General features: G+C 47.6%; 1 protein-coding gene across 1 annotated transcript; it reads left to right on the top strand.

Moving 5' to 3' along the window:
• Positions 1 to 11,825: 11,825 nt before the first annotated feature.
• On the top strand, positions 11,826 to 13,998 carry LOC123085273 (uncharacterized). Its single transcript, XM_044506894.1, has one exon. The coding sequence runs from the start codon at positions 11,878 to 11,880 to the stop codon at positions 13,834 to 13,836; it is 1,959 nt and encodes a 652-aa protein (XP_044362829.1). The 5' UTR covers positions 11,826 to 11,877; the 3' UTR covers positions 13,837 to 13,998.
• The last annotated feature ends 318 nt before the right edge of the window (positions 13,999 to 14,316 follow it).

Below are 14,316 nucleotides of genomic sequence, written 5' to 3' on the forward strand. Positions count from 1 at the left end.
TGGGGCCCCCAAGCTTCCTGGGCACAAGCTTCGCCACACTCTCAGGAGCGGACGAACGCGCGGCGGCCAGCTCTGCGACGGTGGCAACCGGCGACAAGGTGGAGGCGTCACCTCGGGGAAGCGACGTTGTCCCGCCCTTCTTCGGGGTCCCCTGCTTTAGCCTCCTCAAGGGGGTGCCCCTGGACCTCGTGGCAACCCTGGTGGAGCGTGGCGACCCCTCGGCCAAGTACTCACCAGCGTCATCATCATCAGAGAGGACGTGGAGGAGCTCGCTCTGCCGTGGGGGAGAGGTCACTAGTGCAGAACCGGGCAATAGCACCGGTTCGTAAGGCCCTTTAGTGCCGGTTCGGTAACCGGCACTAAATTGTAGGCACTAAAGGCCCCCCCTTTAGTACCGGTTCAGCACGAACCGGTGCTAAAGGGCAACCACGTGGCACGAGCCAGCTCCGTGGGCGCGTAGGACATTAGTACCGGTTGGTAACACCAACCGGTACTAAATGTTTGGGTGTGTTTTGGTTTTATTTTTTATTTTTACTTTAATTTTGTGTTTTCAATTTAATTTAGTGATTGTTTTACATTATAATGAGTTGTTAAATCATTAGGTGATTAGTTTGACTGGATGCGTGGATCCTAGCTAAGTCATCAAGTATATGTCATATCCATATTATATATACTTGATCACCTACTTAAGTGATCGAGGTAATATGGATATGGCATATACTTGATCACTTAGCTAGAATCCATCCAGTTGAAACTAATATGCAATTTCTTTCATAAATGATATAATAACTCATCATCATCATATTAATTAATATAAAAACTCTTGCATCATATATATCATCACCAACGGTTTTCATAGCAAAGATATCATCGAGTTCAACATGGTAATGATATTATAAGCGTTCATAACACCACAAAAGCAAATCACTCTTTGAGATTAAGTTCAGGACGAAGAACACGGACATGAGAGGACAAGTACTAAGAGCATGAACTAGCTAATTAATCACTCCTGCTGCTCTCTCTCAGGTAAAATAGCATAGAACATGTATAGCTTTGCTGATTCATCATATTGGAGCATGCAGATGAACCTGTCTCCTAATCGTGGGTTGCGCTTCTGATTGCTGCCCCCTAGTACTTCTCTGTGATCGTTCACAATTTTGCTCCAGTCTTTTACTATTAAGCATTCCTCGCTATTAGAAATCCTGAATGCACTAAAGTGCATTGTAGGATATCTTGGCCGTAAGCTAACAATATTCATGGTACCTTTAGTCTCGATCCAATCAGGCACAACATTCATCGGGAGTCCCTGTTGAAGAACATCGTATAGTAACATACTTAGCAATGAAGTTTAGCTTAAAAAAATAATGTATGCAAAAGATGCACTGAGGAGAAATAGTAGAAATCTTACCATCTTTCCTAAATATATGTGACCGTAGTTCAGTACGAACACTATTGGTCGCACGTTTTGAGTACTAACATTTCTAAGTGCAGGAAAGAAATTTGTCTTGACAGCATCAAGATCCTCAAGCCATGAAACATAATGACTTGTCTCCTCGCAGTTTAGTTCAGCCCCGGGACAGTGGACGGTCCTGTCTACCAAGCGTCGGACATGTTTGCTTGATTGGAAGTAAGCTGTCAATATAAATTGAGATCTATTAATTATTCAACTGGTTCAAATAATCTCATATCGAAGACATAAATATGGTTGAGAAACTCGCATAATGGTAGAACTGGAGGCGTCTGCACATCGACCCAGATGTATCTATTACCTTCAATATCATCTTCCGGACGAATATCAAAGGTGATAACCATATCAGGCTCAAATGCATAAGCCTTGCATAGTGCTTGCCAAGTTTTGCATTCAAAATAGGTGTATGTGTCTGCATTGTATAATTTGACGTTGAAGGTATAACCATGCTCGGTCTTCAAGTAAACTCTTTTTACCTCCATAGTTTCGTTAGGACTGAAACCTATCTTATCCAAGACAAAAATTCGTGCATGGCAGGGGATACGCTAGTAGAATAGTGAAAAATTAAAATTAAAAGTTGAAGCAAATGAAGCATAAGTCATGCTTAATTACGAAAAAAGACTTGTCGTTGTGACTTACTGTATCCACTTCGAAGTTCTCATCCAGCTTGATGCTGAAGCGTCTATCATCAACTAGAAAATTTCTGCCGCACAGGCCGCGCTGGTCTTCGCAGTATTCGCACATAATGAAATCGTGTTCGTCGTCAGACGACATTCCTATGTTCATAGGTGAAACATTAAACACTTATTAGTTCTATTAATTCAACTAATTCTGTTAATTCAACTAGTTCAACTAATTAATTGAACTAATTCAACTAAGCACTTACGAAAAATATACCTAATTAATTGAACTAATTCAACTAACTAGTTCAACTAATTAATTCAACTAAACTAGTTCTATTAATTTTCTTACTAAAAATAAGGTAGCTAGTTCTATATAATAAAATGTTAATTAGATAATGAAATCTCATATAACTAAATTAAATATATATCTAACATATAATTTATATCTAATTCATCTAACATTTGACATTAATATCTAACATATGTTCATATATAGGTGAAACATTAAACACTTACTAGTTCTATTAATTCAACTAAATAAACTAGTTCTATTAATTCAACTAAAGCATTTACTAAAAATAAACTAGTTCTATTAATTTCTTACTAAAATAAAGTAGGTAGTTCTATATAGTAATATTTTGATTAGATCATCAAATCTCATATACCTAAATTTTCTTACTAAAAATAAACTTGTTCTATTAATTTTCATACTAAAATAAACTAGTTATTAATTCAACTAGTTCAAATCTCATATATATACCTAATTAATATCTAGCTATACTAATTCAACTAGTTCAACTTGTTCTAATTTATGTAAAATATATTTGACATTAATATTTAACATCTTTTCCATATAATTCATCTAACATTAACATTCTAACATTTATCTATGTAATTTATCTAATATTAATCTAAACAACAGAAAATAGAAAATAAGTAAAAGAATGTGTATGTGTGTGTATGTGTGTGTATGTGTGTGTGGTGTGTGTGTGTGTGTGTATGTGTGTGTGTACGAGCGTGGGGCGGCGGCGTACGGGCGACGGCGGGCGACGACGGGGACGGGCGCGGCGGGCGAGAGGCGGCGGCGACGGGGGTGCGGCGGGGGCGACGGCGGTGACGGCGACGACGGGTGGCGGGGGCGACGGCTGTGACGGCGACGACGGGTGGCGTGGGCGACGGCGGTGATAGCGACGACGGGCGGCGAGGGCGGCGAGGGCGGCGCGCGATGGGCGACGGGCGCGGTGAAGAAGTTGGATCAAGAAGAAGTACTGGTGGTCGATGAAACTGATTTTTTTCGTAGGTGCCATATATATAGGAGGGGTCTTTAGTACCGGTTGGAGCCACCAACCGGTACTAAAGGCCAATTTTCGCCAGGCCAACGGGCGGGAAACGACCCCTTTAGTACCGGTTTGTGCCACGAACCGGTACTAAAGATCCCCCCTTTAGTACCGGTTGGAGCCACCAACCGGTACTAATGGTTGTGCGCTGCCACCGGCAGTGCACAATGTTTAGTCCCACCTCGCCGAGCGAAGGGCAGCCGCACTGGTTTATAAACCCAGCCGCGGCTGCTCCTTCGAGCTTCTCTATATAGCAGGCTTCTGGGCCTAACTAGGGCGCGCTGCCCTGTGAGTCTGCTGGCCCTTCTGGGCCTGCATTTGCACACCCTAGGTCTGGCAGGCCCACTGGGCAGCGCGCCAACAAATTTTTTATATAGTTTTTTCTTTTCTGCATTATTTATTTTCTTCTATTTATTTTTGAGTAATTTTTTATATAGTTTTTTTCTTTTCTGCATTATTTATTTTCTTCTATTTATTTTTGAGTAATTTTTTTCATAGTTTTTTCTTTTCTGCATTATTTCTTTTCTTCTATTTATTTTCTTCTATTTCCAGTTTGTACACGAAGTGCGTCCAGTTTTTGCCGTGACCCTCTCTACTCTTTCGCACATGCTATGCGGGTGAAATGATGATACCATGCCAAGTTTCAACATTTTCAGAATTCATTTTGTAGTGATTTTCAATTTCACGGTCATTTAGCTCTCTAAACAATTAGGTAAATGACCGAAAAACAACAAATGATGTCAGAACATGTTGGAAATTGATGACGTCGCTTTGAATGCTGCATACTGAACACAAAAGAAGTCCGGAGTTCAAATAAGTTTAAAAAACATTGAAGTGCCCGTGTAACAGATGAGTTCTCGTCCGAAACCCTGATACTCCGAAAGAGTTTGTCCAGTTTGTACACGAAGTGCGTCCAGTTTTTGCCGTGACCCTCTCTACTCTTTCGCACATGCTATGCGGGTGAAATGATGATACCATGCCAAGTTTCAACATTTTCAGATTCATTTTGTAGTGATTTTCAATTTCACGGTCATTTAGCTCTCTAAACAATTAGGTAAATGACCGAAAAACAACAAATGATGTCAGAACATGTTGGAAATTGATGACGTCGCTTTGAATGCTGCATACTGAACACAAAAGAAGTCCAGAGTTCAAATAAGTTTAAAAAACATTGAAGTGCCCGTGTAACAGATGAGTTCTCGTCCGAAACCCTGATACTCCGAAAGAGTTTGTCCAGTTTGTACACGAAGTGCGTCCAGTTTTTGCCGTGACCCTCTCTACTCTTTCGCACATGCTATGCGGGTGAAATGATGATACCATGCCAAGTTTCAACATTTTCAGAATTCATTTTGTAGTGATTTTCAATTTCACGGTCATTTAGCTCTCTAAACAATTAGGTAAATGACCGAAAAACAACAAATGATGTCAGAACATGTTGGAAATTGATGACGTCGCTTTGAATGCTGCATACTGAACACAAAAGAAGTCCGGAGTTCAAATAAGTTATTAAAAATAAAAAAGAGGTGCAATGCTGGTTAATTTGCTTCAAGCCTTTCGGAATAGTGTAGACTGCACTGCACATAGCTCAGTGCAATCTATGCTATTCCGAAAGGCTTGAAGCTAATTAACATGCAGGTGAGCATTGCGCCTCTTCGTCATTGTATGTGCACTCACGGCTTATAAACCGCTCATAGTGCCTCTCTCTTGGCGAGGTAGGACTAAAATTCAGCTTACTAAGAAACTCTAGTACCGGTTCATGGCATGAACCGGTACTAAAGGTCTTCGTGGGGGCCCCAGCCTGATCATAGCCTGACACAGCCTCATTAGTACCGGTTCGTGGGCATGTTGCCCACGAACCGGTACTAATGATGCCCGCCTGCCTAGCCGTTGGAACCGGCACTAATGGTCACATTAGTGCCGACTCAAATTCAAACCAGCACTAATGTGCTTCACATTTGACCCTTTTTCTACTAGTGGGTCTCTCCCACCCCCTCCAAGGTCGCCTCGAGTCCTCCCCCCTCCTCCCCAAAGTGCTCGCCGGAGGACACCGGCACCAGGGAGCTAGGGGGTTGGCAAAGTTTTGGCGGCACGAGCCCTTGCTCGTTGAAGACGGGCTTGTCGACGGCCACCTTCGCCCCATCGTCGCAGCGGTACAACAAAAGATAGGCCTCTGGGAGGCCATCTGGGTCCTTCTCGATTAAGGTGCGCATGACCTTGCAGAGCTCCTCGTCGGACAAGTCATCCGGGCGCAGACGAAGGTCGTCTTCCATGCCCTTAAGGCTCCACAGAGGGCGCGAGTGCGCCTGGAGCGGAGTCAGGCGCTGCGTCAGGAACTCCCTGACGAGCATGGCCTCTGTCAGCTTCTTCGCCTTCAGGTCAGCCGTCATCTTCTCCAGCAGTAGCTCCGCCCGTGGGTCGGTGAGCTTCTCGTGAGCCCACCGGTCCAGCTTGGCCGGCAACGCGATCGGCAGCTCTAGCCGAGCGTGAGAGCGCTTGGCGTCCATGAGGATCCACTTGTGCCAGAAGTCCTCCACCTTCTTCCCATGCCTCAAGATTGCGTTGATCCCGTGAGACACGACGAATCAGACACACCCGGAGCACTGGGTGCTGCCCGTCCGGAGGTAGAAGAAGTGGCGGAGCAGCGCAACAGAGGGAGCCACCCCCACAAACTCCTCGCAGTAGAAGGCAAAGATTGACAGCAGGAGGATGGAGTTGGGATGAAGATGAAGGGCGTGGATCTGGTAATGGTCGAGGACGGTGAAGAAGAAATTGGAGAAGGGGGGACGTTCCCAGCAAAGACGTTGTGTAGAAAGAAGGGGTAGAAGGTTTCCCCCAAGGTTTTTGGATTGGCGGAGCCAACCCGGAGCGCCGTCTCCCGCCCCTCATTGGTGTTGCTCGCCGTCAGCGAGAGCACGGCGGCAAGATGCTTCTCCTCAATGATGGTGGATGCATTGAGGGTCGGCTCAAGCGAGGAGGCCTATCGGTGTCAAAACTGGCGGATCTCGGGTAGGGGGTCCCGAACTGTGCGTCTAAGGTCGATGGTAATAGGAGACGGTGGCACAATGTTTACCCAGGTTCGGGCCCTCTCTATGGAGGTAATACCCTACTTCCTGCTTGATTGATCTTGATGAATATGAGTATTACAAGAGTTGATCTACCATGAGATTGTAACGGCTAAACCCTAAAAGTCTAGCCTGACTATGATTATGAGGATGTCTCTCTACGGGCCTAGCCCTCCAGTTTATATAGACGCCGGAGGGATCTAGGGTTACATAAGGTCGATTACAAAGAAAGGAATCTTCATATTTGGTCGTCAAGCTTGCCTTCCACGCCAAAGAGAGTCCCATCCGGACACGGGTAGAGTCTTCGGCTTTTGTATCTTCACAGCCCATTAGTCTGGCCCGTGTCCAATAGGTCAGACACCCGAGGACCCCTTAGTACAGGACTCCCTCAAGGCCGAGCGCGGGGCAGGAGTTGTGAACTTTGCTTTCTCGGTCACCATCGATGGCAAGTCCGGGAGAGGTTGGCAGATCTGGAGGCGCTCTGAGCAGGGAGAGAAGGGAATCTGGAGCAAGATGGAGGGAAGGCAATGAAGGCTCAGCGGTAGGCGCCAGCCTTTTTGTCAGCCCAGGACGGTTGCCGAGGCAACATGGGGAAGCGGAGACACCCACGTCCCATCAAGTGTCATGCGTTGACCGAGGCTACAGGCGGTTGGGGCCCGCGGTGCTCCGCCCTTGCCCCTTCGGCTTCACCTCGAAGCCAAGTCTGAGTGCGCCTTGGGCCCGGGGGCTACTGTCGGTGTTCTAGGAACCAGGGTACCCAGACTTGTCTGCCTGCGGCCCACGACGTGGCTCCATCAACGGCCTGGTACGGCCCATCTTTAGCACCAACTACACAATACCCTTGAGAGGGGCCAAGCCTCGTGAGGCAGACGACACCAAGACCCCCAGAAGGAGTGGCCTCCTTAGGCTGGCTCCTGACGGGCAGAGGTTTCTATGCAAGCCCTCACCTCGTGAGGTTCGGATGACGCAAGCCATGACAACCAAGGCCAGGCGGGCGCCAGCGGGCGCAGAACAACGGTTTTCCTCTTTGGTGATAAAGAGGCAAGCGCAGGCGTGGAGTCCCGAGGAATCAATCAAAGGTTTCCACTTCCATGCTACAAGACCAAGACCGCCAGGACGGCAGGACGGAGGTCATCGCCGAGCCCACCATGGCGTCATGACCAGAAACTTTGCAGGCGCAGACCACCTTTCGTCAGGATAAGATGTACTAGTTGTCTCCCTTCGAATTTGGCCGTTGTGGGATCCCTTCTCGCCTTCATTTTGGGGGAAGAGGACCGAGGCCACTATAAGTATAGCCTAGCCACCACCCTAGGGAGGGGGCGGATCATTCAGACCACCCTCACCAGCTCACACAAACACAAGAACACTCCTCCTGAGGTTGTTCTTCCACTGTACTAGTTCATCCTCAGCCCACCTTGAGGCTAATCCACCACAAAGCAGGAGTAGGGTTTTACACCGCAAGGTGGCCCGAACTTGGGTAAACTGCCTTGTCCCGCTCCTTTTCAGTTCATCGAGTTAGGGCGTGGGATCAACAGATAGGCAGTCCGGGGAGGTTGAGTTCTTCACACGCACCCCAGAGTTTGAATCTATCTTGGGTCTGCGGAGCCCCGAACCCGACACCAACGAATCCACGGATCCAATGCCTACGAGCTTTCCACATATTGTTCTTACTAAGTTACTATTGCTATTGCCACTGTTACAACTGCTACAAAACTGTTACTGTTGCTACCGTTACTATTGCTATTATCACCATTGCCATCAAAACTATCATATTACCATGCTATTAATCACTTTGCTGCAGATATTTAATCTCCAGGTGTGGTTGAATTGACAACTCAACTACTAATACTTACAAATATTATTTGGCTCCCCTTGTGTCGAATTTATAAATTTGGGTTGAATACTCTACCCTCAAAAACTGTTGCGATCCCCTATACTCGTGGGTTATCAATACATGTCAGCGATCCTCGAGATCAGAGATGAGAATATTTGTTGAACCAGTTTTCAAGACCAACGACCAAAGACAAAGAACAGTTCGGAAGAATCGAGGAGCGTCCCCAACTTGAAGACCGATTCATGGGGTTACTGACGGTGTCCTGGACTAGGGCATACTCACCACATCGTCTCCCGACCAGGTGGGTTGAGCTGAGGACTCACATGGCGGTACAATTGAGGGAGTCCTGGACTAAGGGGTCCTCGGGCGTCCGGCCTGTTATCCGTGGGCCGGACTAACGGGCTATGAAGACATGAAGGCTGAAGACTGTACCTGTGTCCGGATTGGACTCTCCTTGGCATGGAAGGCAAGCTTGGCGACCGACTATGAAGATTCCTTCTTATGTAACCGACTCTTTGTAAACCCTAGATCCCCCCGGTGTCTATATAAACCGGAGGGGTTAGTCCGGAAAGGATATATTCATTACCATAGTCATACATGCTAGGCTTCTAGGGTTTATCCATTACGATCTCGCGGTAGGTCAACTCTTGTAACACTCATATTCATCAAGATCAATCAAGCAGGACGTAGGGTATTACCTCCATAGAGAGGGCCCTAACCTAGATAAACATTGTGTCCCCTGTCTCCTGTTACCATCGATCCTAGACGCACAGTTCGGGACCCCCTACCAGAGATTCGCCGGTTTTGACACCGGCAACACTCATGGGCCACTTCGGGCAGCCCATGACGCATATAAGGAAAACTCTGGAAGACTTGGTGCACAAGACGAGGACTCGTCTAAACCCTAGGCCTCCGGTGTGTTATATAAGTCGAGGCCAGTCTAGTCAATAGACGATCTGATATTCATTAGAACAATCTCGTAGTAGATACATGTACTATGTACTACACCCCCATACGAATACAATGAAAAGCATGACGTAGGGTATTATCTCTTCGAGAGAGCCCGAAACTGGGTAAAATCTTGTGTTCATGTTACCGTTGCTCCAAGACGTCTAGCTTAGGACCCCTACTACGAGATATACCGGGTTTAGAACCGACACCCGGTGCCTATATAAGCCAAGGGGTTTAGTCCGTAGAGGCAAGGTTTTTAGAGGTTAGAGCTCACACATATGATCTCGAGGTAGATCATCATGTACTATGTACCCCATCCGTAATTAATATACCAAGAGCCGGGCATAGGGTTTTACCTCTTCGAGAGGGCCTAAACCTAGGTAAAGACCGTGTCTCCTTACTTCATGTTATCATCGTGCCAAGATCACCAGCTCGGGACCCCCAACCCGAGATCCGTCAGTTTTAGCACCGACACATGGAGCTCGTCGAGAGATGCCTTCTTTTTTCCTATTTTCAGAGAGAGAGAGAGAGAGAGAGAGAGAGAGAGAGAGAGAGGAGTTTGGGGAGAGAGAGAGGGGGAGTTTGGGGGCTATGCTTAGAGTACCAAGCAAAATATGGGTCCCTCATATTAGGAAGGTTCCGAAAAAGGAGTTTGTGGGGTGGAAGAATCTGGGACTACGGTTGGATTTGCTTTAAGAGTCTAGGATTTTGTGGGAAGGAAAAGGGCATGTGGAGGAGATGGTTGATAATAGTGAGAGGGACAACGATAGTGCATATGGTAGATATGTAGGCGATCGCCACTGGACTATTCTTGTTGTAATTTGTCGAAATTAACACTATAGTGATTAAGGAACAAATGAAAACACATTTCATGTTTCTTGGCATCATATAGTAAATTAATAAATATAGGCGAACGAAAATTTAGGAAACAAGTTTTGCCAAGTGGTTAATGGAATCTTTTGACAAGACACTCCATATGGAGATATGGGTAAAATTCACAAGTGCGATGGGGTTGCTAAGGCATTTTTGACAATTAAATTGTATTGTCGCATCTTTATACAATCTCGCATTATGAAAGTAACTTTTTTTAACAATTCAAGTGTCCAATCTAAAGAAATAGTTTTGAAAGTCTGGATTTTCCAATGTTGAGAAAATTCCAATTTTACATAGCCGCGAGAGCGTATAATAGTAAAAAAAATGCAAATATGTGATTAAACTACTCATGTGAAGGTGACGGGTAAATTATTTTTTAATGTTTTGTTCTTTTGGCCGTTAAAGATGATAATTTCTAGTTCTTGATTTCTTTTAAGGGAGCCTTATTTTTGGAATCGAAAGTTAAATTCTTAAGGGTATTGGACAAATTTATTTTTTAGCACAAGGATTATAAATTCTCAAATATGACTCTACGTGTAACACTCATTTCTACACTTAGGCCGTTCACTATGTATTCGGTGTCATATTACTGAAAAGTATGCCACCTACGCGTCGTTGCCAGACGAAAAACTTTGGGCACCGCTATGCACACAGGCCCACGTGCATAAACAAACCAATCATCCCAACTACCAGAGTCTTCCTCTCCCTCATTAAAAAGGCCCTACCAGCGTCTCCTTCCTCGCATCCTCTTCCTGATTCAACATCCGCCCATCAAATCCATGTCAGATGGAGGTTCTGGGGCGGAGGAATCAGGCGGGCCATCACCGGGCGGAGGGTGAGCGGGGCGACCTCGCAATGGAGGTTGCCGGTGTCGGGCTGCAGACGTGGGCATAGGCGGGTCTAGCTCACCTCTGAGGACGGAGGTCGCGGGCGGCCCGATCTCACGACCGAAGGCAGGGCCAAGCGAAGCGGAAGGCGGTAGAGCATAGGAGACCGGCGGGCCACACACCGGTGTCGTGCAAAGTCCAGCGGCAACGACAGGCGGCAAAGAGCTCACCAGAGACGATGGGCTGAAGCGGAGGTACAATTCATGGCTATTGCTTCGCGTGACAACTAAGAGAGATGGGTCGTGAAATGGATTTCTTGTTTATTGCTTATTATATTATAGGTGAATTTGGCATCGGAGCAAGTAGGTGTTTTGATGCACTGAAATTTTGTTGTGGCACCGCCTCGGCAACGGGGCATCTATGCCAAAAGTGGATTTGTCACCGGTTTTGGGCTAGGGCCTTAGAGACTGACACATGGGTTATGAGATGGGACCCAGCGACCAGAGACCGTACAAAATCCAAAATCCAGCGAACTACCGGCCCCATCAGGTAGGCTTCCATACCGGTATACCAGAGACGCAGAGGTATGGCCCGCCTGCAGTGTTCCCATGGTATCGTTAGACGAGTCGTCCCTCTCCGAACAGCCGAGCAGAGGCAGTGCCAAGAAAAAGTAACTCAAACAAACCCACCAGAGCCACTGACAAAGAGGCTCAGTTCACGCGTCCCACGACTGGGCCCAGCTGCGGTGGCACAAGCTCGAACAGCCCCGAGCGACGCGCAGCCGATACATCATAACAACCGGAGACTAGAGGCAGATATATATATAACGAACAGCAGGCGCAGTGAAACCGGAAGGAAGAGGAAAGCGAATTCCCCCAGAAAATAAAAAAAAATCCGCGGATATGCCGAAGACCTCCTCGTCGCCTTCCCCCACCGTCGCCCCCATGAATCCCCTCCTCCCCTCCTCCTCCTCCTCCTCCTACCTCAAATCCCACCACCCGCCGGACCCGGACCCCGGCTCCCCGAGCCCCAGCCCCTGCAGCTACCTCCTCCACGTCGACGCCGACGACGAGGCGCTGATCCAAATCCCCGGCGGCCCGAACCCTAGCCCGGGGGGCCCCGCCGCCGCCTCGCCCGCGCTGCCGCCCGTCGACCCGACGCCGCACATCTCCTCGCAGTTCTACACCTTCACCGCCGCCTCGCACGCGCTCATGCTGCGCTGCATCCTCGCCGGCCGCCCCGCCGTCGCCGAGGAGGTCCGCGCTGCCACCTCCCTCTCCGTGCTCGCCTCCTGGCGGGCGGTCTGGAAGGACCGCAACGAGGACACCGCCTACCTCACCGCGTGGAAGCGCATCCAGGACAAGCTCGCCGCCTCGGCCGACGGCCGCCACCTCCACTTCAAGTCCAACCCCGCGCAGCGCGTCTCCCATGTCGGCCAGTGGCTGGACATAGTCTCGGAGGCGCACGCGGACCCGGACCTGCTCCGCCACCTCGGCCTCAAGGACACCGTCGAGCGTATCCGGCAGGCCTGGACTGTGGGAGCCAAATTCTATGGTATTCCCGAATCATTTGTCAGGGTATGTGTTGCTGCGTGCCCTGTTTGTAAGGCTGCACCTGCTGGACAGCCTGATTCTGCCATCTCATCGCCAGGACGTGGTAAGCGGCGCCGCAGGTTTGAATATACGGAGACGCTGGATGTGCCGGCACGAGACGTGCCACGCCGGCTACAGCAGCTGGCTGCCAAGCACAAGGTGGTCCTCTGTATTAGGCAGAAGTATATAAGGTATAAGCCATTCATGGCCGAGGTGAAGGATTATGCATGCCATCGTGCTGGAGTGCCAACTTCAAGTAGTGGGAATACTGTGTCCTCTTCAGCCAGCGCCTCTGAGGCGAAGAAGCCACGGGGGCTGAAGCGGGAGCCATACCAATCCAAGAGGTGTGGCTGTGGGTTCCGTATCAGGGCTATTGTGCCCATAGCCAATTATAATGAGAAAGACAAGAGTTTTGTATATCAAGAAGAGGGCACTGCAGTGTTCAAGCTTTACGCCGTGCACTCAGGGCATGAGCCCGGGCCACTTGATGGCAGTGCTCGGATTGTTCACAGGTTAGTTGGGCATCAGGGGACATTTGAGTTTGATCCAGACATATATGATGTCAATGAGGAAGGTGAGCCTAGCTTTTTGATTAAGGGGGATGTAGATGTTGACATTGATGACTCGCATCAGGCAGTCTTGCAGCAAGTCCGGGAGCTCAGAGCAGAGGTGGTCTCCCTAGAAGGGAAGGTGGCTAAGATGCACCCAGAGCTATTGGGTTCTCTTTCCAATGAGCTATCTGAGGTGTTGCACAGGATTAGGAAGTTTAATTTGGATGGCAACACTTACCAGCCAGAGGAGACATTGATGATGGGCAATGAGGTCGGGGGATGGGCGACTGGTGATGTGTCGCACCACTTAGATCATCACGATGGTGCATTCTGCAAGGAGGATGACATGCTTGATGACGATGATACTGATTTTGGTTCGAGCCTTGGGCCCATCGTCTCATGGGATAGAATGGCAGCAGAGTGCGAGGACAGGAAGATGCTAATGGGTGATAGCCCAAAGTGTGATAAGTGGATGCTGAAGGAGAATGTTGGTGACTTTGATGAAAAGAGTATACTTAACTGTGGGGATGAAGATGGTGGCGAGGATTCCAAGATTATTAAGCCATTGATGCATGATGACACCATGGTAACTGACTCAAGTTTGTTAGGCATACAAATAGACGGATTCTACTCTGGGCCCAAGTGGTATGATTCACCTGTAGGTTTAGATTCCAGTGGCGATGCAGGAGATGTCAGTTTTAGACATGGACTTGTGTGAGATTTGTGATTCACCCCTGATTTCAGGAAGGTCTTGTAAATTCTGTATGCTAGAATGTCATAAGCTTGCACCAATTTAATGTAGTGTCTGTAGGTGGAGCTTCAAAGTAACCTATCTTCCCTGATATATACAGGCTGATTAATCAATTCAACCTTCTTAACTTGTCTATAGTGCCGCTGTTGATTACTGTCTTCTTCCAAGACAGTTGAACATTGTTTCTGTTCAAAGTTTTTAATCATAGTATTTTACTATCTTATTATTGTACTTTCGAGCATTAACTTAATCTATGTTTTTTGTGCATGCGCATGTGTGGAATTTGGCGCACTACATCAGTAGCACGACAATTGTGTTATTACTATGCAAGTTGCATCATTCTCATTGTTGCTTCTTAGTTGCATCCAGTGTATTAATATTTAATTGATAACTTCAACTACAGTGATCCTACTATACTTAGTCGTTCATTTTTGCCTTGCTTGCAAT

Source organism: Triticum aestivum, chromosome 4A (genome assembly GCF_018294505.1).
Source record: "Triticum aestivum cultivar Chinese Spring chromosome 4A, IWGSC CS RefSeq v2.1, whole genome shotgun sequence".
Taxonomy (NCBI): domain Eukaryota; kingdom Viridiplantae; phylum Streptophyta; class Magnoliopsida; order Poales; family Poaceae; genus Triticum; species Triticum aestivum.